This window comes from Alosa alosa, chromosome 24 (assembly GCF_017589495.1).
Source record: "Alosa alosa isolate M-15738 ecotype Scorff River chromosome 24, AALO_Geno_1.1, whole genome shotgun sequence".
Classification (NCBI taxonomy): domain Eukaryota; kingdom Metazoa; phylum Chordata; class Actinopteri; order Clupeiformes; family Clupeidae; genus Alosa; species Alosa alosa.
The window spans coordinates 2,332,416-2,359,586 of record NC_063212.1 but is presented as its reverse complement, the minus strand read 5'-3'; the positions used below and the strand labels follow the sequence as shown (position 1 = coordinate 2,359,586).

At 43.5% G+C, this 27,171-nt stretch overlaps 1 protein-coding gene across 16 annotated transcripts in view; it reads left to right on the top strand.

Annotated features, from left to right (window-relative positions):
* The window catches only part of camk2d1 (calcium/calmodulin-dependent protein kinase (CaM kinase) II delta 1), an 86,182-nt gene that overhangs the window by 46,112 nt on the left and 12,899 nt on the right, over positions 1-27,171 (top strand). For 5 of the 16 annotated variants that reach the window (XM_048236845.1, XM_048236850.1, XM_048236849.1 and 2 more), the window contains exons 4-14: positions 887-941; positions 6,525-6,590; positions 7,517-7,589; positions 15,768-15,870; positions 16,931-17,014; positions 18,717-18,811; positions 19,747-19,869; positions 21,341-21,424; positions 22,167-22,209; positions 24,174-24,211; positions 26,174-26,236. In XM_048236845.1, the coding sequence (XP_048092802.1) occupies positions 887-941; positions 6,525-6,590; positions 7,517-7,589; positions 15,768-15,870; positions 16,931-17,014; positions 18,717-18,811; positions 19,747-19,869; positions 21,341-21,424; positions 22,167-22,209; positions 24,174-24,211; positions 26,174-26,236 (827 nt within the window). Of the gene's footprint in view, positions 1-886; positions 942-6,524; positions 6,591-7,516; positions 7,590-8,561; positions 8,635-15,767; positions 15,871-16,930; positions 17,015-18,716; positions 18,812-19,746; positions 19,870-21,340; positions 21,425-22,166; positions 22,210-24,173; positions 24,212-24,947; positions 24,984-26,173; positions 26,237-27,171 lie in introns of those variants that run through there. The other 11 variants (XM_048236853.1, XM_048236858.1, XM_048236855.1 and 8 more) reach the window with 5 other exon arrangements.

The following is a 27,171-nucleotide window of genomic DNA, read 5'->3' as shown; positions in this document are numbered from 1 at the left end:
CCATTAAGTCCTGTATTTCCCCCAGTGTGCTTGTCTGGACAAAAAAGAGAAAGAAAAAAAATACAAAAACATGAGTTTGATTCTGCATTGCCATATTCAGATTTAAAGCCAACTTCACCATCACGCGTTAGTCTCCTTCCAAAAGAGTAAGTTGCTTTTCACACTCTGTACTGTGCACGTAAACTCCACGGCAGCACCCATGCGGAGACATTACACCTCAGCCCTGTGGTAATACACTGGGACGCTCTGTTCTGGGCTCATGTCACGTTAGCTTTGACACGGCATCTCAAATGATGTGTGGAGGCTCCAAGAGACCCAGCGGCCCCTCTGAAAAGGATCATATCAGTAATGGAGTAGTCTTTCCCTCTTATATATTTGGAGAAGGGCTCAATCTCTCTTTCTTTCTTTCTTTCTTTCTCTCTCTCTCTCTCACTCACTCACTCACACACACACGAACACGAACACACACACACACACACACACACACACACACACACACACACACACACACACACACACACACACACACACACATACACACAGATATGGATGAGTCTGAAGATATTGCTAGAATGAAGAGCAATAGGTTAAACAGTCCACCAATGAGGGATCACAGAAGAAGAGTCAAGTGTGACCTCTTAGTGTTGGTGGAAGGCCGACATGGCAGACGCTCATCAGTGGGCAATAGTGGATGAGAGGGGACGTAGAGCTGGATGATGAATAAAAACTCATCTCTGACATTTGCCAATGACCAGTTGCCATGAATCTATGGGTATGGGTTGCGATTCATTTGTGTGATTGGTTGATTTGTAAATAACACTCGTCTCTTCTCCCTCTCTTCTTCCCTTCTGCTCCTCTCCTTCGTCTCTCTGTCTTTTTTCTCAAGTGCGGCTTCATGACAGCATATCTGAAGAAGGATTCCACTACCTTGTCTTCGATTTGTAAGTAATGTTTGCTTTTATCACTTCAAAACACCAACATTCAATTTTATTGTTGTTATTGTTGTCATAGCATCGTGGATATTGTAGCACAGGGAAATTTCCCAGGCAAAAGAGCCCACAGGTAAAGAGTCACATCACATACCAGCACTGTTTTTAAAGTCTATCTAGTTGCCATTGACTACATTCAAGCTTGCCTAGAGAAATAACCATGGCTATTCTTGTACCAGGGAAGAATAATCTAGGGTTCTATGACTTGACTCCAGAGAAGAATTCAGTAAGAATCCACTGAAACGCTCACAAGGGTAATTTTTGAAAAGTCATTCCAGAGATCCATTGAGGATAATAGCCCACTCACAGTTTCCAGCTGTTAAGAGAGTAACAATAAAACACCTTTGTCAGTTCTCAGTCTTTTTGGGGTGAGATGAGCATATGACATATAGTAGTGCAAGGTTTTTCCTCCGGGAGATAGAAGGGTCCTTTTCAACCAAGCAACTTGTCACTTTTCAGAAGCCATTGGTCTAACTCGAGGCAGCATAATCTTTCAAAGTAGTTGCCTATTACAGTCTTGTGTATGAAACAGTGTAGCTCAATAAAATGTCTTCTTAAAGGTCTCCAGTGAAGCTAAACTATTCCCGGTAGATTTGTGGAAGTAATCATTAGAACTGGTCACAATTTACTGCCTTGGATCAATGTATCTGTGGGCCAGTTCATTTACCCCCCAACAGGCCCAGAATTAATCGGTTACAGCAAAATGGGGATCTACGGCACACACTGGATCAGTATCCACATTCCTTTGGGTAGCAGGTCATTATCAGAGCAAACGTGTCTGCAGTCTATGTGCTGTGTGCATTTGCTCATTTCCTATCTAAATTTAAGAACAAGTTTGTCATACAAGTTTTGAAAATGTTTTATGATATAACAACATACAGTGACAAACATGGACATTCTAAAATGGATAGTTCTGGTCCTTGAGTATGATTGACTGAATCACGTTCAACGCCATTGTAAAACCTGTAAAACATTGACCACATTTCGTTCTACCTTGCCACCACACATTGATATACAAGTTAGAGTGGCATTGCTTGGCAACCATTCTGATAGTGGATATATATTTCATACCTAACAACCCCTTAGCTGTTCTGAAATCACTGGAACCTACAGCTTCTTGGTAGCCTGGATACCAGACTCTCGTGACTTCGCAGAGTAATGTACGGAAGTACGTAGACAGGCAGAGCCAGGCTAGCTTCTTGGGGCTTATTACAGTACTTATAAAAATATGATCTACCGATATATGTTAGCAGGTTTTTTAATGACAGTTTCTGTGTGCAGAAAGACTTGTACATTTGACTTGTACAACTTGTTCCTTTTCTAAACGCTTCCTTTCCAGAGGTAGAAGAGATGGTCAGAGCTGAAAGCATGAGACCATTAGTGGTCTCTTTAATCTGCCGTATCTCTCCCCAAAGGATGGGATGTCTTCATCACCTTGCCACCCCTGTATTACTTGTTGACCTTTGAACTTTGGCAGCAGAGGTCTCTAGTGGGATTTGCTGTGAGCTTCTTGTGACATCCATTATACAGAATCGTTACATTGATTCTATGCAGGTGTGTGTGTGTGTGTGTGTGTGTGTGTGTGTGTGTGCGTGCATGTGTGTGTGTTTACATAGCTCACTCATAAACATGAAATATGTACTGTATGGCTGGCCCATTACTGATGCATGGATCCAGCATCTCCAAGATACACACTATATGATATGCATTAAAAAGATATGCATTAAAAATTAGATATGCATTAAAAAAAAAAACAGTATGGAAATAAATGTAAGAAAGCCCAACAGCATATGTAGTACCTGCAGTTAAACATCCTCTTCACAGCACCTTCACCTGCACCACCCTTCCCCCATAACGCTCCAAATGAGCTCTGAAATCCAAGGCAATGTTTGTGTTTAATATGACAGTGATGAGCTGAGTGGGCTCCATGCTAATTACGTTGCCACCGCCAGCAGCTGCAGCTGTCAGCGCGTTTCTACACGATGTTCTCGGCCGTTCATCTGTCCGTCTGTCTCAGAGGCGTCTCCTCTAAAGCATGAACTGTACTCTGTTGAGGGGTGGGGGACTAGCTGGTTACAAACATCTGTTTAACTGTCTACAGCCTACATTTGAATGCGTTTTGTTTATTTGTGTGTTTATAATTCACGCCATGTTTAATGACATGTAAGGATTTGATGGAAGGGACTAGCAGAAAAAAAAGATGGAAAATCAGAAAGAACAGAGTAGTTGGCCAAACAAAGTAAGAAAGAATTAAATGTTCTTGACTTGTGAAAAGGTCAAGAAAGTAACATAAATTATAGCATGCTGCACAGGTTCATACTGCATGAACATTTCTTCCTGCACTTATTGAATGTCAAAACCTCCTCCCATCACTCTCTGTGTTGAATGTGGAAGTGCCACAGTGGTCCAGGGGGAAATGAAAGGCAGGTGATATTTCTGTACTTTGTAATTGGGTGTACCTGGGCAGCCTGCCCATCAGATATGCACAACCTTTTTTTTTCTCTCGGAAAAAGCCGGCTGCCGCCGACAGCCGAGTGGGAAGTTGTGAATATGCAACAGCGTGAGTCACAACTCTGTGAATAGTGACGGTTGGCCGAGTGCCGGGGGAAGAGAGTTGACAGACTGCCCTCTGGTCTAGTCTCTCTCATCATTTCATCTCTCTCTCTCTCTCTCTCTCTCTCTCTGTCAGTTGGCTTTTTATGGAAGGCCCAAAGGCGATTGCACTATGGTCATTTCATCACTTAAAGTGCTAACAATTCCTGGGCCTCTCTTATTCATGAAAGCCATCTTGGTCTGAGTGCTCGTGTGTGTGGGAAGCTGTGCACTTTCATTTTGGCCAGCCTAACCTCCTTTTGCTTGATCTGCTTCCCAAACACCAAGCTTTTTCTCAAAGGAGCACTGTGTTGCTAATTAACTGAGGGAGTGTAGCGTGCACTCAATTAGCTAATCGATAAAACTCTGAACGATTTGCTGCCCTAAGACACGTACAAGGTGAGGAAGGTTTAATCATCCGTTGGATTCCTCAGCGCCTCGAGCCGAACCATTGACTCCATATGACGTGACTGCATAACACCTGCTTGCTTGCCCTTGAATAGAAATTGCCAAATTGCCAAGCTCTCTATCCCGAGAATTCTTACAGGCTTCTCTTTGTCATCAAAGTAGAATGCATTTTCACATTGCTATCATCACACTCATTATAGTTGTAGTTTCTATACACTAGTTTCTACTCGTTTGATGTGGATTATCACGATTGCTTTTTCCAGAGGGTCATCTCCCTCACTGATTGTCCACCTTTCTCATTGCCAGCTCCCACCCTCCATTTGTGTTCCCATCCGTGTGACCCCTGAGTCTGAATGTCCACCCTTCGTGGCTGCTGCTATATCCTTTGCTACGTCGAAAATGTGCTATGGTGACGACTGATGGGATCACTGGCAGATGGTAGCAATGGTAACATTCAGCTCAGCAAGGTTGTGAAGTTCCAAGAGCTAAGCTAAATGCAATGGAGCCAAATAGTATCATGTGGTCATGTGTTATGGCTCATCAGGAAGTGGAGAGGATACACAGATGTTGTGCACAACATTTCATTCCTTGATCAGTTCAATTCTTTTAAACACAATACACTGTTCCTAGTTCCAGATAGAGTATGCTGTATCAAAGTCCTTTTAGGCAAGTCCCTCCCCTCTGCGGCCATATGCAGAAATGCGTGTGCGCAAGGTTTCACCAATCTTGCTCCAGCGGCGAGATCACAACACATGATTGGCACGATGTATTCACATAGGAACTAGACATTCATTTTCTCGTATTTGAAACGTGGTTTACGAATGCCCAGAGCCGTTTATTGGGCGCTACGAATGTCTATCAAATGCGTCTGTACGTAGCTCATAACGGCTTCGGTGTGTCGTCATTGTCTTGCTGCCCTCCCTCCGTTCTGTGATTGGTCCCCTAGCTGAGGCGAAACTTTGCTCCATGGAATCCAGGCTGCCTAGCAGTGTGAATAAAATTGTGTGCGTAAGGCAGCATGGGAAAACCCAGTGTAGTAGACAACTGCAATATTGGCGTTATACACTAAGCTCATGCATTTCTATGGAGGATGTTTTGAGTGCTGTGTCTCCTCGTTAGAAAGTCTCTGGCTGTATGGAGCCACCCTGTATTGTGCTGGTTCTGACTTGGCTAATGTGCCGTACTGGATTACCCGTCTGGAAGCTTCAAGTGTCTGAAACAGAACAGCACGAAGGCAGAGAGCAAGGCAGGGATGTGCCGTTAAAGGTCCATTACTTTTCACTTAGTTACAGATTTGAAGGTACATTAAATGGATGTAGGCTTTAATGGCTTTAAAACCACAATATACTTGAATACACCCTTTGGCTTTGCTTTCACATAAAGGCCAAGTTATTTTAAGTAAGAAATGGTTTAAAAGTATGTTTTTTTATAACCTGGCAAGCCAAATAAAACATTCCAAACAGTCACAAACAGTGATATTTGGATATCCTGTGATTTTGTTCTCATTCAAATGTGCTTTCCCTGCTGAAGTATTACTCCATTGGGCAGGTCCCTCAGAGGCCAGTGTGAGAAGGGCTGAATAAACAGCCATTAAATGGAGGAAATGAGCTCCACTACTGCAGAATCTGGACGCTGCCTTCACACTCCTCTGTCTTAGACCTTACTAAAGCCGTCTTCTTGGAGCTGGACATGTGTTTACCAAAACAAGGCCCTGCTGTAATGGCAGTAATCACTGACCTGTTCTGATTTGTTTAGCACACCCTGGGTTATCTGAGATCTGTGATTTCAGTCCAGCAGAAGTAGCCTATGCAAAGTGTGTAGTTTTAACAAGCTGGGGGAAAAGTTGATGAGTTTGGAAGAAGCGTATTCTGTGTAGAAAATAATCATGCTCAAATTCACATGAAGGGAAATGACATCATGGGCCCTAATTATCTATTAGTTAGTTATCTATTTGTAAATAATCTATTTGTTAATTGTGTACAAATAAGCAAGATCCTTACTTTGCAATTTCAGGGAGCTGTAGTTTATTGAAAATCTCTTCATTCAGAAATAGTCATATAATAATAATAATACATTTTATTTATTAAAGCACATTTAATGACACCCAAGGTCACCTCACAAAGAAAAAGGTTGTTAAAATGAGTCATCTCAAAGTACTATACCTGCAATGCTCTAGTTTGTGCTCTTTGTTTTGCTATAGACTGAAAGTTCTGTACTGTTCTATATGTCCCATTGTTTGGGCCCATTAGAATGAACACAGTACTGTTCCAAATAATGCATGTTTAGCAAGGAGAAGAAAAAAATGGTACTATGAATCCTATCAAAAGCTGCACCAGCCTACCACATCTCTGTGTTAGTTTGACCTTTTTTTTTGGCGAGCACAGAGCCTGTCCTTGTGTAACGTCTCCCCCTCAGCACCGGTCCCTGAACGGCAAATTTAGACCACTAATTGCACTTGCTGCCCAGGTTTCCCGCCGCTCGGCAGAAGTTGAAGCCTGGAATTAAACTGTCTCATTTTCTCCTCCACATTTCCAGAGTCACTGGAGGGGAACTGTTTGAGGACATTGTGGCCAGAGAGTACTATAGCGAAGCAGATGCCAGGTCAGTGCTGTCCACACAAACACTTCACCCCACAGCAGAGGAACTCACATTCTGGTTCAGATTCAAAGTGTCTTTATTAGCTGTTTGGATACAGTGTTGCCAAACAAAGCTAGTGTAAAAAATTACATTAATTGATTACATTAATGATTAATATCAAAAGTACAGTAATGAAAAGTCTTCCTCTTTAATTTATGAATTTATATGGGTAATCATTGGTGTGTGTGGTGTTAATGACTTTAAGCATTTAATGCCCCATTAAGTTATTTTTGAGGATCCACATGTATTCACATTTCACTGTTTCTTATATTTGTAGTCTTGTTGCTTATTGTGTTTAGCTTGTGCCTCTTTCGCTCTTTCGAGAATTGACTTCTCATGTCTGTTACAGTTTCAGTTTCTTTTGTTTCTATTGTCTGTTTCATCATACTTCTTGGGGACAATGTCAAACATTTGTCAATATGTTCTCTGATTGGACATTGCTCATATCCAATAAGGAAATACAAGGTCACTTCTCACACTTCTTCAGGCTGGAAATTCTTAAACTTATTACTGGAAGCTATTTCAATTGATATGCAAAAACATTATTCCCCAGAAATAAAAGAACAAAAGAGCTTCAACAAGTAAAGAAAAACACTTGCATATGACTGAAAAAGTTGATTTAACATAATAGCTGGGGGTCAGTTGATGTTGTTTTTGTCTTTTTATATACCTGTCTTGTTTTTGTTTTCTGTCTTGCGGCTGGAACTCCCTCTTCTCTCTCTCTCTCTATCTCTATCTCTCTCTCTTTCTCACGTTCACTTTCACTCTTTCTCACACACTCTCTCTCCCCTCTCTCTCTTTCTCTCTCTCTCTCTGTCTCTCTCTCTCTCTCTCTCTCTCTCTCTCTTCCTTTCTCTCTTTTGTCTGTCTCTGGCCTTGTTTCTCCACAGTCACTGCATACAGCAGATTCTAGAAAGTGTAAATCATTGTCACCAAAATGGCATAGTACACAGAGACCTGAAGGTTAGTACGTGCACCAGGGCCGACATGTCAACATGTGGCTAGCCACATCTGGACAAAACAATTAACAACCGAGCACCCCCCCCCCCACCTCCCTTAACCGCCCGCCCGCCTGACCTCCTTGCCTCCCTGTCATGGCGATTCACTGACCCTTGACCTCCGACTTGATACCACCACCCACCCACCCAAGAGCTACTAGTGCCCCTCCGCCGCCACCCAATCTAGGGAGGGGTGAGGCATGATCCGGTTCCTGGAGAGTTGATGGATGCATATAACCTGACTCACAATCCCCAACAATTCCCCAGGATTGCATGCATGCAGTATCTCTCTTGAGTAGTGGCTCCCTGGTCTAGGGGGTGCAACGGTCAGGGGGTCAGGGAGGTGGTGCGGTGGGGGTGACCGGGCTGGAGTGGACGGTGGGTAGACAGAGCACCACCCCTCCCTCCACCTCATCCTCACTCTCCACTGCCCTCATCCCTCCCGGGTCTGTTGTGCCCAGGAGCCTGCAGAGTAAACACCACTTCTGTTTTGAGCCCCGGGGGAGAGGGCAGCGGCGTGCCTGGGGGAAGCCACGGCAGCCAGGGCAGATGGTGGGGTGGCACAGGAGCCTCATCTCCCACTGGATTACAGCTTACTTTACCACAACACTAAACAATGACCATAAACAATGTGCTAATATTGTAAGAGTATCAATTAAAAAGGCATAATGTTTTTTGGCTATATGATTATGTATGGATTTTCCCATATATACTAAATTGGGACTAAATTGGCAAACCCAGTAACAGCCTTAAGTGTAGATTTTATACTGTAGAATGAGGAGTTCTTTTTCCCTGATGGCCATCATCACCACCACTGCCAGTCTGCGGTCACACCAGCGGAGCGCTTTCTCTCTCTCTCTCTCGGGTCTCAATAAGCGCGCACAGACAGTGAGTGTGAGCTTGTCACTAACCCACACCCCCTGCTGTTTGCATGCAGTCATTGCATTCAGCAGATCCTAGAGGCCGTGCTCCACTGCCACCAGATGGGCGTGGTCCATCGCGACCTGAAGGTGAGTAGAGACGCTGGGGAGCCCAACAAAGCCCTTCCTCCTCCTCTTCCTCATTCTCCCCCCTCTCTCTCTCTCCTGCTCTCTGTATCAACTTCTTTCTTCCCATTTACCAACCTTCCTTGTTTTATTTCTACCCCTTCCTTAAGGCCTCTCACACACATAACATGCAAGCTAGGGCTACTTTGGTCTTGAACTATAAGCTGTAGAATGAAGTAAGAGTAGGGGGCAGTCTACAGTCCTCTTGTTTAGCTTCAAAGGTCGACTTATTGATTAATTGACCGATCGACTCCCCTGATTTGGGTGCACACTGACGAGATTACTGTGAACAGCAATTGTTTTACAACTGGATGTGTTTATTTCATTCGGCAGTAAAAGACTGAAGACTGAAATGTTAAAGTGGGCTTTGCACCTTTAAGACGCCAACTCCCCATGCCTTTGCCAGTTGGCTCTGAGATAATGAGTGTGGCCAGTTTTGGCCATCAGACTGTGAAGGTAAAACTTTGTTTAGCTGTGCTGGGGAAATGAAGCAGAGCTGGAACAAAGAGATGTTGACCGACCCCGAAACACACTCGACAGAAGAAAGAATCCTTAGAAAAAGAATAGAAGAAAAATAGCATGTGAGGCTCGATTACTTTCTCCGAGATATCAGTTATCATGGCAAGGTAACTCACAGCATTTAAAACTGAGTACATGCACACACTGTGCACATTCCCTGAGAATATATTTTTAGTTCTTTTATGATACTATTTTATCAGAATCTTTTAACATATAATTTCTGACCGTCTAAAACATAGGTTCTCAAAGTGCGGCCCGGGGGCCAATGGCAGCCCGCGGAAACATTTCTGGCGGCCCGCGATAACATCTGATAACATCTGTAAAACTATTAAAACTGTACAACTGTACTGTGTGCTTTGAAAAGAATGAATCTCCATTTAGTGGTGTTTCGTGGCCGTCAGGTTTTCCTGTGGTGCTTTGGTAGCTGGAATTGGCCCAGAATAAGGCCTATGCTGATAAGAAGCAAGGCACACTGAGACTGTTTATTCTAAATAGGTTTGTACTTGAATTTGGACTACAACCAGAACTGTTATATCCCAAATTTGTCTGTTAGAGGGTAGAGAACCCCAGGGATTGTGTGTGCATTGCAATTTTTCTTAAGATTTCCACAAGTTTTGCCAGGTTTAGCCTCAGTTATGAATTAAAATGTGTTTAATGCAATAAATATAAACTGTAGAGATGCAATCTGCTCATTAAAATCATTACAAATGGGATTTTTTTGTTTTCTCCCCCCGCCCCTTTGACGGCCCTCAGTTCAATGTTGGGTTTCTGAATTGGCCCTCACCAATCAAAACTTTGAGAACCCCTGGTCTAAAAGGTGTTCACTTGCATAAATCTAGCCTATATGTGCCTTATCAAATCCTTTTATGATAACGCTTAATGTCCAAAATCATTTAGAGGATTTCAAGATAGACACGTCATTACCGTGCACACCAGTCAAAAGCTTGCCGCGGGCAAGGCGAGCAGCGCGGCTCTCATTTGCCAATCAAATGAGGCAGGTGCAGCCGATAGCTCTGTTTCAGTGCTGACATAATGAACCCCCATGTTTGCATACTGAAAGCCTCTGTCTCTGGTCATTGGTTCAGACTCCTCCGTTGCCATGTCGACACACACACACACACACACACACACACACACACACACACACACACACACACACACACACACACACACACACACAAAGAGAGAGAGATGCACATAGAACATGCACAACAAAACAAATGTGGGTTAAAATGGCCAGCACATGAAAGGAGAGGCCCCATGGAAGCTTCATTTGAGATTTTGTGCGTCACTGATCATCTCTGACTAAGAGATAGAGAAAGCATCAATGCACACATACACAAACAGACACAAACTTACATACACACACACACACACACTTCAGATTGCAAGACACACATTTTTCATCAATTTTCAATGCAGCCATAATTAGATATCACCATAAACCATAGTTAACATATGAATAGCACCGTTATGAACCTAAATGAAATGCAAGAATATGAGTCATTATGACTGCCGCGCAGCGAAGCGGCGGTCATATAGGTTTAGTCAGATTTTTTTTTTTTTTTTTTTTTTCGCATGTCCAAATTTCCGTCAATGATTCCCGGGACACTGAAGGACCGGGGTACACGAAACTTGGTGGGCATGTAACCCCACATGGATAGCATGGAACCATCGTTTTTCGTTTTGATCTGTAGCCCCCCAGCTGGACTGGACCCCCCGACAGGAGGGTAGGGCAGACACAGTTTTCTGTGAATATCTCGAGAACCGTAGGGTTTAGGAGGACCTTTTTTTGTATGTTGATCTCAAGGGGCCATTCCATAACTACTCATTTCATGTATAGCCACCTAGTTAAACACAAAAAGTAAAAATGAGGTGTTGTAATCGCAGGTATCTGTGACCTAACATAGTCAAAACTGCACGAAATTGGAAGTGTAGGATCATTATGACACCCTCTGAATGCACGCCAAGTTTCGTGGAATTCCGTTCATGGGGGGCCACACAATAAATTAATTTATGTTACTATACACCAACTGGCCTGTAGGTGGCCGGAGACAGTTTTCTGTGAATATCTCGAGAACCGTAGGGCCTAGGAGGTCCACCTTTTTTATGTATGTTGGTCTTAAGGGGGCATGTCAACCCATCCCATTACCACTTATTTCATGTATAGCGCCACCTAGTTAAAAATGAAAAAGCAAAAAATTAGGTGTTTTCTTCACAATATCTCTGGCTGACATGGTCAAAACTGCACGAAATTAAAAGTGTAGGATCATTATGACACCCTCTGAATGCATGCGAAGTCTTGTGTACTTTCGTTCATGGGGGGCCTTACAATAAAATAATTTATGTGTACATTTAGTGATGTACACCAATAAGGATTCCCGGGACACTGTAAGACCGGGGTACACAAAACTTGGTGGGCATGTAACCCCACATGGATAGCATGGAACCGTCATTTTTCGTTTTGATCTGTAGCCCCCCACTGGACTGGACCCCCTGAAAGGAGGGTAGGGCAGACACAGTTCTCTGTGAATATCTTGAGAAATGTAGGGCCTAGGACAGGGGTGGGCAAACTGCGGCCCGCGGGCCGGATCCGGCCCGCCAAGCACTTTCATCCAGCCCGCCGAGCATTTCATTTGGTTATCAGGCTGCTCGCTATTTTTTTCCTGCGATAGAGACGACGTTGGTTAGCTTTACTGCAAACTGCTTTTCACTCTCCTTAGAGAACATTATGTCAATGTCAAAACATCATGTTAAATAGAGATAACATTATGTTAAACTAAGTTAACTCTTAGTTATCTCCTTTGCAGCAGATCTAACGTGAACATTATGCGATCCATTTAATTGGGAACGCGTCTGCACTCACGAGAGGGAGAGAGAGCCGCAGGTTCCAGCTGGCTTGTCATTGTTGATAATTGATATCTCCTTCTTACAAGAAAGTTTTAAAAGGAAATCATGAAGGCAACAGTAGTTCCCACTACTGACCATTTAAAAACTGTGAGGGCCCAGCTGTAGGTACAGCACTAGCCATAGCGAAGAGCAGAAGATCATTGAGAAATAAACGTGAATTAAAGCGACTGTCTTAAAGCGACAGTGCACAATTTATACATTTGTTAAACATAAACATAAAATTAGCAGCATTTTTAAGCAATTCATATTTTACTAAACGGGGGGGGTTGTTGTGCGGCCCGCCGGCCAGTTTTCAAAACCCAATGTGGCCCTTGAGCCAAAAAGTTTGCCCACCCCTGGCCTAGGATGACCAATTTTTTCCGTATTTTTGCCTCCAGGGGTCATGTTAACCCATTTCATGTGCACACATGTGCACAAACAGATACACACGCACACACATACATTCACAGTAATCATATGTATGACACATACTCACACAGTAGACATATATACGCATGCATGCACATGCACACACACAGGCACATAAACAGGCAAACACACAAGCACATGCACATGCACACACACACACACACCCACACACCCACACACACATAAACATAAACATGTACACGCACACATGCACACAATTCAAGAATTTCTCAGAATTATGAACAGGCAAGATGGGGGTGGGGTTGTATAAAATGTATATTACATGTGAAATCTTTGAACTAATCATGTTTTGGTACTTGTTGTCTAGCAGATACCAGTGAGAATTGAGTGTGCATAATGCAATTCAGTGAGACAGTTAGAATCATATATGCCTTTCAGCGTGACTTATTTTTGTGGAAAACATGTGCTGGACTGGGCGGCGGTCATATTTTGTACCGCTCTGCGGTACATCTAGTTGCATAGGTTTCTGTCTTTTTTAGCTTATTTAATCACCTCATTCCTTCAGCGTGCCCCAACCTCCTGTTTACTCTCCTCCTCTCCTCTCTCATGGTCCTTTCTCTACTCCACTTCTCTTGTCCAGTGATGCCTCTCCCCCCCAGCATATCTACTGATCCGGTGGCTATTTGACTTTAAGGCGGACACATTGTCCTGAATGGCTTCATGGCTTATGAAAAGCAGCCTTGTTGGAGTAGTTTGTAGTTGTGGTTTTCTTCTTTCAAATGACTGATGTCACATCGAGCCAGAGGCTAAATTCTTAGGGGTCAGAGGGAACGGAATGAGAATCTGAGGGAGGGAGGGAGGGAGGGGGGAGAGAGAGAGAGAGAGAGAGAGAGAGGTATGTGCATGTGAGTGAGCAAAAAGTATGTACTGTATGTGTGTGTATGAGAGAGAGAGGATGATGAAGCTTGATTGAGAGATTCATAGTTTGTTGTCCACCCAGGGTAATTACTTTATATAGCCCACAGAATGTGATTTAATTGCAACTGAATGTAAATCCTGCTAATGTCAGTGTAAGGCAAGTGAGTGTAAATCCTGCTAATGTTTAATGACAGTGTAAGGCAAGGCAAGTGAGTGTAAATCCTGCTAATGTTTAATGACAGTGTAAGGCAAGGCAAGTGAGTGTAAATCCTGCTAATGTTTAATGACAGTGTAAGGCAAGGCAAGGCAAGTGAGTGTAAATCCTGCTAATGTTTAATGACAGTGTAAAGCAAGGCAAATGCAAGGCAAGTGAGTGTAAATCCTGCTAATGTTTATTGACAGTGTAAGGCAATGCAATGCAAGGCAATGCAAGTGAGTGGACGAGTATCCAGCTTGTGTTCTCTGTTGTTTAGAAGAAACCACAGAGTCTTAAATCTCTATCTAAGTACTGCTGCGGACCATTAGGCACCATGAGCATATTGTTATTGCACTTTCACTTACAATAACGATTTACAGGTGGTGTTGGGAAAGAGGAGTGTTGTGTGAACAGGTAGCTACTGAAATAAAGACATATTTTGACATAAATTCAGTGTAAGAGAAAAACAAGGCTGTAGGAATGTGGCATGGCAGCTTTGTAGAGAGGATGAGGGATTACTCATCTCTTGTTCCTGTCTTGTTCTGACATGTTTGTCCCTGTAAAAAATGTCAGGAATGATTTGAAAAGGGCATACGGTTACTGCATACTGCTAGAAGCTCTTCTCCCTTCAGGTGTTTTGTTTTTTTAGTTCAGTTTTTTTTTGTCTAGAACTTGGCTGCTTTGCCTATTGTGGTTTTGATTGGACTCATTATTATTTGTTTCACTCGTTCGTGCAAGTGTTGTTTAGATTTGGACCTCTATTGTGTGGAGCTCTGTCATTATTATTCTTTCAATCCACTGCTACATTTTGTCAGGGTAGTGTCTTGTTTCTTTTCTCTTTCTTTCTTTCTTTCTTTACTTCTTCTTACTCCCCCTCCTCTGTGTCTCTATATTTAACTGCACAGTTGCTATACTTCCTTTTTTTTTCTCTCTCTCTCTCTCTCCTTATAAATCAAAGCTTCAGTTGGAAAATATGTGTGTGGGAGGCAAGCGATGTGTCGACGGGCGCCCTGCCGTAACATAATAAAAAGCTCAGTTTTGCGGGGATGGGGATGTGGGGGGGTGGTGCGGGTGGTAGGGGGTTGTGTTGCTGGGTGAGGGATTGGGGGTTGGTGGATGCACTGGCATTGGCTGCATGGCAACGACTCCTGGCACACTCTTCCCCCATAGCATGTTAGCCCTCTGAACTGCACGGATTGCAATTTGAATGCCCTACTAACTGCACTGTGAAAAATCGGTCAACGTAGGGGTATATTCACTGAGGGCCACTGGGAAGACAGTCACATTGTTTGTTGTTGTAATACTCAGTTTAATTTGCACAGGCTTTATTTCAAAACCCTGCTCGCTGTATCCATGGCACATTTAAGAAAGTGCAGAACGACACTGCCTTGCCATAAGCACAGTCTTGCATTTTTCTTACATGGATTGCTTCATCAGGGTTTTGCAGTAAATCTATGGATTATTCTCAGTATTAAACATGATTGACATGTATGAGATATGTAAACCATGCACTCTTTAAATACACCCCTGTGACCTCTTTATCATGTAATGTGCCTTGCTGTTCCCTGACAGCCATAGTATAACAGACTACAAATGACCCTGTTTTTAACACTGCAAACATGCACTGATCTGTATTTGTCACATGTCTAAAGAGGTCTCCTTAGTGTATTTTCCAGTATACACAACTTCATTAATAACAGAGCATTATTTCCTTATTTTGTCTATTTTGTTGCATAACGAGTCTTTAGATATCAACAAATACAGATTTCCTTATCCAGAATCCTCCTGGTCTCTTTCAAAGCCTCAAAGAGAGGTTATGCACAGATCTCTCTTAGTCAAACATAACAATGCAATTTATTCTACATGTTGTTATTACTTCAAGTTGGTTGGTTGGCTTTCCCTGAGATGTTTTGAAGTAGTTAAACCAGACTGTGCATAACCTTGGAGCTTGTAGTGATCCAACTCTGTTTAAACACTGTTACATTTTGGTTTCACACAAGTGATAATTATAATTCTTCTAAATGTTATTAAATAGAACAGTGAACATTAATATGGTATGATACAAAGTGATTGCACAGATAATTTGACAGCCAGTCACACAGATATGTATAGCATAGTGGCAGAGCAGACTTATTGTGGCAGAGCTTCATTTAAAGCCTCCTGTCTCCTGTTTCTGGCTGCACAGCCAGAGAATCTACTCCTGGCCAGCAAACTGAAGGGTGCCGCGGTGAAGCTGGCGGATTTCGGCCTTGCCATCGAGGTGCAGGGGGATCAGCAGGCATGGTTTGGTAAGTCTCCTCGCCCGGTCTGCCAGTCTATCAGTCTCCTAGTCAACTTGTTGAACAAAACAAATGATGAATGGATTTATTATTACTTACTTTTCATTTAGACGTGACTCATATTTTTCATTTAGACGAGACTCATAACATGTTGTGTTTGCGCAATATGAAACTGGATTTCAATGGCTTTATGGGGCTGGAAAAAAAAAGAATTGATGATAGGATTCAGCACACTATCAGGTGTACCGTGGCAAGGTATCTGACGCCGTACTTTCCGTAGTCTACATGGAATTGAAGGAATAATTATGATAATCCTCTGTGGTCCTGGTCACCTATGGGGCATTTTTGTCTTTTGCGCTCCAGCACCCAGACAATGAGTTTGTGTGCCTGCGGTCAGGACAGAACCAACTGGTTATTTTAGAATTAGGCTGCATCCCTGCGAAAAAGAAGACACGCGTAATTTCCCTCAGGAGGGATTTTGGGGCCAATCTTTTTTTCTTTTTTTTTTGTTAAGAGCGCTTTAATCGCAGATCGTGATTCTCTGCTCCAGACTTGCCTGTCGGTTCGTTTGAGCAGATTTTCACATTCTTCTCCTAATTCAAGCCATTACAGTTATTCTTAATTCTGACTTAAGGGCAACTGCAGGGTTCCTTCACTTGTTAGCAGGGAAAATAACTATTTTGTGATCTGACCGTAATACCAAGCATACGAGTTCAGTATGACTGTGTTTCTTTAGGTCTCTGTTCCTTTTTTGAAGCGGTTGAGTAAAGGTGTCTCTCTATATTACATTACATTAGATTACATTTCATTGTTTGTCATTTAGCTGACGCTCTTATCGAGAGTGACTTACAGTGAACTAACTACAGAGACAGTCCCCTGGTGTAACTCGTGGCTTAAATGCCTTGCTCAGGACCACAATGATGTTGGCAGCCCCGGTCACAGTCTCTGACTGACTTGACACTGAGAGTAACATCAAACAGTCCAGTGTGACCCTGCTGTGCCTCTTCAAGATGTCTGTTCATTTCTGACATGGTTAAGTGAACATCTTTTTATCGTGTCTTTGCTACAGGTTTTGCTGGGACTCCCGGGTACCTGTCACCTGAGGTTCTGAGGAAAGACCCCTACGGGAAGCCAGTGGACATGTGGGCCTGTGGTACGTACTGATCAGTCCACACAGTCATGCACATCACACTGCTCAGTCCACACAGTCATGCACCTCACACTGCTCAGTCCACGACGTCATGCACATCACACTGCTCAGTCCACACCATCATGCACATCACACTGATCAGTCCACAACATCACGCACATCACACTGGTCTGTTGTTTCTGTTTTATTTTAATGATAGACGTAGTTCATTAACAGTAATAAAAGGTCAATACAACAACACACATTTGCACAAAATAATAAGCATTGTGTTCATGGAAAAGGCCACTACCTAAAGTGGACTAAGACCCGATGACTTGCTCTCGGCCTGTCCAGTGCATATATCAGTGTGTCTTATGTTGGTCATAATTCTCTGTGTCTGTTTCTTTCACACCCACACTGCCCATCCACGTTGGCACCAGGCCAAGAGCTCTCACCCAGCCGCCCACCCACCCCCCATCTACATCATTAACTTCAGAATGTGACAAATGATGTAATTATGATGTGAAATGAATCATAAGCATGCTCCTCTACTGATGCCATTACTCACACTTGCTTTGTGCCATGGTGTTTCTCTTGAAGTCAGAATAAGATTTTAAAACATGGGAATCACTCTTCCTACGGTGCATGTGAGCATGAGTATATAGGTGTGTGCATAATGGATTTGTATTGATAAATGTATTTGTATTGATGCGCGTGTGTGGTGTATTTTGTCAGTGCTCTACATTCATCACACTATAGCAGAATGTTTATATATATGTGTTACCAATGGGCAATACCATGTGTAGTAATACAATATGACCCTTCTGACCCTTTCAACTACGACGAGCCTCCTCCACTGTTGCTGTTGTCCAGGCCCATGTCTAGAGTGGCTGCTCTCTCAGTGCACCTGTTGAGGGACAAGGGCTTTTATTTAACTGTAGAACAAAGGGTCCATTTGTGCACATCTCTGCCTCTCCTCCTTGAGCCGTAGCAGCACAGCTGTGATGGCAGCAGCGTTTCCTGTACGGATAATTGTCCTCCTCATTCAGGTGACGACAGCAGGACAAGAGAACCAAAGACATTTGAGGGAGCGGAGAAAAGATCAGAGGGTCTTGAGTTTAGACAATATGGCCTGACCATATAACACTATGTTTGTCACAAAAACACACCAATTAGTCATATGGGTTGCACCTATGTTAGATTAGGTCTGCAGAGAGTGTTTTATCAAAGAGAGTAACATGATTGGAGCATGCAAGTACCAAGCCCTTTTCATTATGTGGCTAATGAAGTTTAAACAAGGAGCCTTTTCAAGAACAATGACATTTGTATAACCTTGGAGGCCATTCAGATGTCCTCATATCCATATTTGAAGTGTCTGTCTTCTGAGTGGGTACGCTTACAGCATCTTTAAACAGTAGACATCAGAGAAAGCAAGTAAGCTTGTCATGGGCCCTTGTTCACATCATTTGTCACCGTTTTACAGAACTGTTTTACATTCTGTATATGAGCTATTTTTCACTTACAAAAATAATCATTTAGAATGTAAACACAGACGGCTATCAGAAATATACAATGCTGCAGGTCTTACCTGAACACCATCTTGTTTAAACAGTTGCATCAATAATCAGTCTCTCTCTCTCTCTCTCTCTCTCTCTTTTTCTCTTTCTCTCTCTCTCTCTCTCTCTCTCTCTCTCTCTCTCTGTCTCTCTCTCTGTGCCAACCCCAGGTGTTATCCTCTATATCCTGCTGGTGGGCTATCCTCCTTTCTGGGACGAGGACCAACACAGACTCTACCAGCAGATCAAGGCTGGGGCCTACGACGTGAGTCATGAGGACGCTATCTCTGAAGCACACACACGTCTCTCTGCTGCTCACTTTTCATTTCTCTCTATCTAACTAACTCTCTTTAACACACACACATAGACACACTTCTCTCTCGCTCTGTCAATCAGTCTCTATTACAAACACACACACACATACACACACACACACACACACACATACACACACACTCACTCTAAAACATTCTACGTATTATGCATACTGTGCATGCATATTGTGAGCCAAGTTTCTTGAGGAAGTCACCTTATAAAGTTCTAGACCAAGGACACTCCAGACATTTTGTGACCCTAAGCAGTGAAGACAGAGGGAGCGAGTGAGAGACCTAGAGAAAGACACAGACAAGAGATGGCCGCAGTCTGTGCCAGTGCCTCAGACTGGCTCCTCGCCCGTGCCTGAGACAGATTGTGCCCACTAAGGTTTGTGGCAGGAACAGCCCAGTGGCACGTGCCCAATTTGGCACCCGTATCTAAGCACCTTATGCTCTTACATAAACTCTCGCAAGAGACCAAGAGTGTTTGGTCAACTTCACGTGTGGTCTTTTGCCAGTTCTTGTTTTTTTATTGCTATGGTTATGTCCAGGGGATGAATGTGTAGTTACATGGAGGGATGGCAAGATGGATGGATAGATATTTAAACAAAGTGTGATTATGATTTTTTCTTGTCTTTATGTTAGGCCTTTATGTTGCCAAAAACAAAGTTCACACGAATGCCTCTACTTTTTGATGGCTAATGGGCTCCCTATATAGTGATGCCATGGCAGTTTTCCTTTACACACACACACACACAAGTATATACACACACACACACACACACCCTTAGACACACAAAGACACACATATTGGGACACTCATACACAGAAAGTACTGTAGCACACAGAGCTCTTGGTTGAATGGTGTGTTTAATGTGCTCTCCAGTTCCCCTCTCCAGAGTGGGACACGGTCACTCCTGAAGCCAAGGACCTGATCAACAAGATGCTCACCATCAACCCTGCCAAACGCATCACCGCCGCCGAGGCGCTCAAGCACCCCTGGATCTGCGTATGTGACACACCTTCACACCCAGGGATGGGCAGCGTTTATGCTGCATGCATTGGAAATATGGATTTCAAATACAAAATAGTATTTTGTATTTGTATTTTATTAGGCTGAAGAAAAATGGCCTCATATTTTGTATCAAATGACTTTTTAGGTCTGCATTTTTGTAGTTTAACAATGCTGCCAAATATTGTTGGTTAAACCAATACTTTTGGTGATGTGATGACATCGTAAAAGTGCAAAACAATGAACATAGCCTCTGACTGGCGCCGACTTAGTAACTTGCCTTGACTTGTGATCAGGATGCAGAGTTTCAGGAGGATGATCCAGTGCGTGTTGCTCACACACACAATACACTCCCTCTCACACCAACCTCAAGTTTCTTGAGAACATTAATCTTCCAATCGGAACATGTGAAACCACTTATGTTGTTGCCCTGCAACATTGCAGCCGTGGCCTACTAGTTAGCACTTCGGACTTGGAACCGGAGGGTTGCCGGTTCGAACCCCGACCAGTAGGCACGGCTGAAGTGCCCTTGAGCAAGGCACCTAACCCCTCACTGCTCCCTGAGCGCCGCTGTTGAAGCAGGCAGCTCACTGTGCCGGGATTAGTGTGTGCTTCGCCTCACTGTGTGTTCACTATGTGCTGAGTGTGTTTCACTAATTCACGGATTGGGATAAATGCAGAGACCGAATTTCCCTCACGGGATCAAAAGAGTATATATACTTACATACTTACTATAAAAAGGTTGCCCTATGTATCGCCTAAAGCAACACAATGAAACATTCATATTTATGCCCCTTGGCGTCAGTGTAGCACCATTTAGCTCTTACACGGTACCCAGTTGGTTAAAACCAAACAAAATGATTAACAGCGTCACACAGTGCAATATCAAGCAATCTGGGCATGCATTAACCATGTCAGAGACTTTACTTTCCACTTTTAGCACTTGACAAGTTCAGTTGTGACTTTTTTGAGTGCATCTTTGATTCAGTATTAGGCTATGAGATGTGACAGGCAGGTCAGCATAGTTGATCTGTTGACTGTAGGTTTATGGCATGTCTCGTCTCATAAGCAGAGAAAAGCTGTTGCTCTCAAACACCGTCCACTGAATCAACAGTCAGTGTACTGGTAAGGGAATAGATTGAATAGACAGATATAGAAGGTTTCATGATGTCATGCTCCAGGAGTATTTTTAGTTTTTTTTTTTCAAAATGTAAAAATACAATATTTTATCTTACATGGCGTGGCTACTGTATTTTGTAGTTTATTTTGATACACTTACAATAAGGGTATTTGCTATTTTATTTTAAAATACATTTTGATTTTTGCCCATCCCTGTTCACACCCTTGCATCCCTGTACACACACACACACACACACACACACACACACACAAACACACACACACACACACACAAATATACAGTGTATCTGGTGGTCTAATGCACCATCCTTCTCTCTCGGACCCTCAGCAACGCTCCACTGTGGCCTCCATGATGCACAGGCAGGAGACTGTGGAGTGCCTGAAGAAGTTCAATGCCAGGAGGAAGCTCAAGGTGAGGCTCCAGTCCATGTCTTCAGTACCTGACACTACCTGTGCTTGTGGAAATAATCAAAACACTGGCAATGTTTTTTTTCCCCTTGATCCAGCCCAAGTTAATAAAAAATAATCACAACACTGACAATGGTCTGCCATGGTCCAGCTTAAAGCTAGCCCCAGGAGCCCTACACAATCAGCCCCTCTCCTTGGGAAGAAGAGACGCCCCAGATGTGTCTGAGTTATTCAGACCATCTGTACCATAGTGTTTTCAAGCAACTAGATAATGGAATTGCATCAATGAATTGGGAGTCATTGCAAGGGAACCTTCCAATTTAAGGCAAATGCCCCTGCAGTGTTGCTTGCTATGGTCCCTGTAGGTGGAAGATTTTGGAAGTCTTAATCTGGTGTTTTTAAAAAGGAAAGCATGTAAAGCATAGGGGAAGCGGATGTTATTGTATACCATGTATCACCTCTTCTGAATAATCTGAATATGTTTGTCCAAAAGCAAATGAGTTTACTATAAAGATCACAGATTGGAAGGGGCAGACAGGCAGACAGGCAGACAAGCATACGGCCAGCAGTCAATACCAGGCAAAGTTAGACAGAAAGATGGACTTTTCACCTCTAGAGATCTAATCATTACCTCTCTCTACCAGACGTTTCCTAAAGACTATTAAAAATTAACGGGCAGCATATTTGTGAGAGAAGTCTCTGAGTTTGACGTCGTTGTTTGTTCACCGCTCTTGTCTTCTCTTCAGGGTGCCATCCTCACCACCATGCTGGCTACACGGAACTTCTCTAGTAAGTATTGGCTTCTTCTCTTCTCTTCTTTAATCTCTTTTCACTATTTCTCTCTCTCTCTTCACAACTTGTGTTTTACTTCCAGACTGTTCAGAGAGACTTCTGTGCTCTCGATTGCGTTTGCCAAAGCACCAGTACACCAGTACTGTTGCTGGGTGTAGCTCTGCTTGGCGTCTTGACCTTGAGTGGTGTTGAATTGCAATTCAAATATGCACCCCTAGTGCCCCCTGCTGAATTAAACATGCTTTAATTTGTTTATTCATATTGAGCCTGTAAGGGTCGGTGAGATGGTGGAGTCGGCGTGGGGGCCAAGTACCCTCGAGCTCAAGACCTGTGGCACAGTGGCACTGTTGACCACTTAAATGAGTCCAGTCCTGAAAGGCACCGTATGGTCTGAGGAGATCAGTTATGCTAACAAAAGCAAAGTTTAATTCAATTGAACATGCTACTACATTTTAACATGACATGGACTATTTCAAGAATAGCATGATTGGAATTTGACAGCATGTCTACAACCAAAATCCTGCCCATGGTAAATCTGTGGCTTTTGTTAAAACAACTGTCTCGCTCGCTCTCTCTCTCCTGTCACGAGGAATGAGCGGGATGGGTATGAGACAGGGAGAGAGAGGGAGAGGGAAAGTCGAAGGGGAAAAAAAAGAGAGAGAGGAAGAGAGAGAGAGAGAGAGAAAGAGTGAGAGATATAGTGTGGATGACCTGCCAGTGATCAGACAGATCACTCTGGCTTGGGACATCGGTGGCAGCTTTGTCCCCCCATCAGCGCTGCGGTCAGACGTTCAGTGGATTTAGAAGCAGGCAGGACTGGGCAAGACTGAATGGCACACGGTGGTGAGCATGCTTTTCCTCGCTCCCTGCTCACTCACTCTGGACTCTTCTTAGCACGTAGTGCACTCCTAAGTGTGCAGTTTGTTTTCTTATAAAATAAAACTTTCCATTTCAAATAAAATGTTAAATTTGGCTTTTTTGTTAGTATTACTCATCACTTCACCTTTTACGTGGCCCCTTTTGGCAGTTATGATATGCTTCTGGTGTTGTCCAAAGGCTTCCACTTCCTCTCTGCATCTGTCCGTCTCCTGTCCCAGCACTGTGTCTGTCCCTCTCCCTCCCTGCATCTGTCCGTCTCCTCTCCCAGCACTGTGTCCCTCTCTCTCCCTGCATCTGTCCGTCTCCTGTCCCAGCACTGTGTCCCTCTCCCTCCCTGCATCTTCAGACTTCCATTGTGCTCACGGGCCCCATCTCTCATGTTTCTTCACCAGTATATGTAGTACACTTTTGATTGGAAACTTAGTGCTGTAATTTCTTGCATTTCACATGGTTAGCCTCGTCAGTCTGTTCAAAGTATTAACTAGTAAAATCCGTTTTTTTGTTTTGTTATACAAGCTCATTTCATTTCATTCAGGTCTTTCTTGCCGTTTATTTAATATTGAAAGAGAGTTGATCAGAAACGGCACAGCTGTATGCCTCGATTTAACTTTGGTCTGTGTTTCATTGTAATGCATAAGGTATTATATGTCTTCCTCAAACCTCAGATTGCAACACCTGATGAGTGTGAGCACACTTGAAGGCAGCTTTTCTGCTCCAACATTCATTGGATTCATTGTTTTTAAATGCATTAGACATATTTCCTTTCTTCTCTCTGTTATTTCGGTGCATATTCTGTAACCTTTGTCGGAGCATGTCAGCTTGTGAGTGCAGAGTGTGAAATGATAATTGGCCACCTGCTGCAGAGAGAGTCCAATAAATAGGCTGCATCATTAGTGTGTGTCTGTGTGTGTGTGTGTGTGTGTGTCAGCTTGTCAGCTTGGGTTTTCCAGTAGCCTAACTGTGTAATACTATTTATGTCTCTTTCTTTCTTTCTTTCTTTCTTTCTTTCTTTCTTTTTCCCCCTCTCTCTCTCTCTGACTCCCTTCATCTTACTGACCCTATTTCTCTCTCTCCCACCACAGGCAAGACCCCCTTCAACAAGAAGCCTGATGGAGTGAAGGTATGGCATCTTGTGCCCTCCACCCTCTACACCTCATGTGCAAAGTTCACTGACACAAGTGGCGCTTGCGCATCCACAGCCACTTCTTTTTTCCATGCAGCTAGCTTAGCTTAGCTTAGCTTAGCTTAGCTTTTAGCCCAGCCTACCATAGCCTACCATAACCCTGCACATGTGCCTGCACATGTTGATCAGGGTCATCCAGAGCTTGTCTGATAAACCTGTGCCATCCTCTGAGGGAGCGGGGGAGGCCGGGTCAGCCTGTGTTTCTGTGTCGTGTTCCTGGCATATGAGCAATCCCCTTGCACAGAGCCATGCTCATCCCCCCTCCCGCTACTGCAGAGGTTAGCGAAGCGACAGATGCGCCAGAGCCAGGGGATGGCATCTGTAATCCTACACTCATCTGCCAGAGGTTTAAGAGACTCGCTGTACCCTTACCACTTCTCCCTCCTCCACCGCCTAATCCTCCTAAACCCCCCCCCACACACACACACACACACAGGTGGAGAGATGGCTTAAGGTGCACTTGTGTGCCTCTCTGTTCTCTCTTGGTGCCTCCTCCATCTCCTGATATCTATCTGTTTTGTCATGGTAAATGAAGTGTTTTTGAACTGGTGTCCAACTGCCCTTACTTTATGTGATATCAGTGCCCCTCACTCTTTCCTTTTCTCTCTCTCTCTCACTCATCCTGTGCCTTCTCTTTGTTTTGGGTTTCTGGCCACACACTCTGCCACCTCAGAAAAGGAAGTCTAATTCAGCAGATATTGCTATTTTGGTGAGGCATCTATAGCTGGTGGCTTGTATCATCATCCATATAGTTCAATAGTTCCGATATGGGGTTTTTAAGCCTTAGGCTGCTATCCAGCAAGCTTACCTAGAGTTCCCCTTCTACTCCTGTATTAATCTTTGATAATCTCCGTGGGCTTATATGAAGTAGGCTAATTATTATGACCGATTGTAGTCTTTTCAGTTCTTAGTCGGTATTGTATTGTGAGTGCACCGAATACTACCCCTTCTATAGCCAGTCTTTGAACATGGATTAACCTTAGTCCTAGACTAAAAGCTTTTTTTCATTGAGAGATTTTTCATTTACATTTTCTTTCATTCTAGGCAGACTAGGTTTAATCCATGTACAAGACACTGGCCCCTAGACTATAATCCATGTGGCAACAATGAGACCTGCCTTCTGCTCCCAAATGGACACAGTAAGGGTACATTCCAAAAAGGAAATAATGCTATGCAGAGACTGGCATTTGTTCTCAGGACAAATCTATGATCCATTTAGCCAGACTCTGTCTCTTGCCTTGGCTGACTGGCATTCACACAGAGGGAGTCAACATTCAGATGGAAGCGGAAGCTGGTTATTCATTGAACATAAATAAATCAACGTTGCTTTAATGTCTGCCTGATCTGAGTGGCTCATTATTTTATGCCGGAAAGGTTCTATTGTTTGTCAGTTTAGTTACGGTAGTTTGTTACTGTGTGGAAACTGCTAACTGTGGCCATTTTGGATCCCCAGGACTGAGACAGCATGCTCACTGGAGGGAATAGTTTTGTTTTTAGGGCTATTTGTGTCTTGTGGTGGCCTTTAAACTCTCCCAGATGCCTATGGCACTTTTGTAGTTTCCCATGTAGAGATGCAGTGTTCATGAAACAGACAAAAAGGGAGAAACGACACTTTGTCCTTTCATATCTTGTTCACAGGGAGTGTCCAGATTAATCTGAGCTCAGGGCTAACACGGTCACTTGTTAGTGAACACAAATCAAAACAATTATCTCTATCATTCTCTTTTTTTGACTTCTCTCTCATTTTTTCTCTCTCTCTGTCATGCACACACACACTCACTTTTTATCTCTCAATTCCTGTTTATTCTTTCTTAGTTCTTTTATTTCTTTATTCTTCTCAACCACTTTGACTTCCTGTGGTCTAAGGCGTCTCTCTGTTTCTGTCCACTCGCTGTGTAGATCAACAACAACAAAGCCAACGTAGTGACCAGCCCCAAGGAGCCGGTCCCTGCTCCTGTGCTGGTACTCTGTCTGTCTCTCTGTCCGTCCGTCCATCTGTCTGTTTCTGACTGTCTGTCTGTCACTATCTGTTAGCTCAGCACTGGTCAGATCCCCTCAGTCGGTCACGCATTGTCGTTGAGACTTTCTGTTATCAATCAGAGACCAATATTTCTCTTTTTTCGAGGGGGTAATGACTTCTTCTACTCTGCTGTATCTGGTGCATGGTGCTGTATAAGTACTGCAAAAGATTGCTCTTCACAAGGCATTTTGAAATTGGAAAAGAGCATCTTTGTGATATGAAATGTAGCCATTAATGTTTTATAAAATGTATTACTTTTTATAAAAATTAGCTTAGCCTTGACTTTTTTTTCAGAGATTTTCCTTGAGGTTTTGTTTCAGACTGGACTAGGCCTAATCCATTTATATGGGTAACAGTCCAATGGAGTTTTATCTGAGCTGCAGGAGAATATACACTAATTATTAAGACTGGTCCATTGAATAGGAATAGAAAGAATAGATGTTATATGTTGTGTTCTCTGGTTGTGTGTGTGTGTGTGTGTGTGTGTGTGTGTGTGTGTGTGTGTGTGTGTGTGTGTGTGTGTGTGTGTGTGTGTGTGAGAGAGAGAGAGAGAGAGAGCATGAGAGAGAGAGACAGCATGAGTATGAGTGTCCAGATCTAACTGTCTGTGATAACATTTCTGCTCAGCTAGCTGCTAGCTCTCCTGCATGCGTGTTCCGTAGTCATGGCTGTGTGTCTGTGAGAGCTGTAGATGGGAAAGCGCTCTCCACCCTCCCATTGCCACCATCTGCCCCCTCTCCACCCTCCACCCTCCTCGTGGGCTTCTGCTGCGGGGCGCTGCATCATATTTCCTCTCGCGCCTTCAGCCAAGGCTTCCCCCATTTGCGTGTTGCTACGGCAACGCACTAGTCACACACCGCGTGTGCCGTCAGACGGC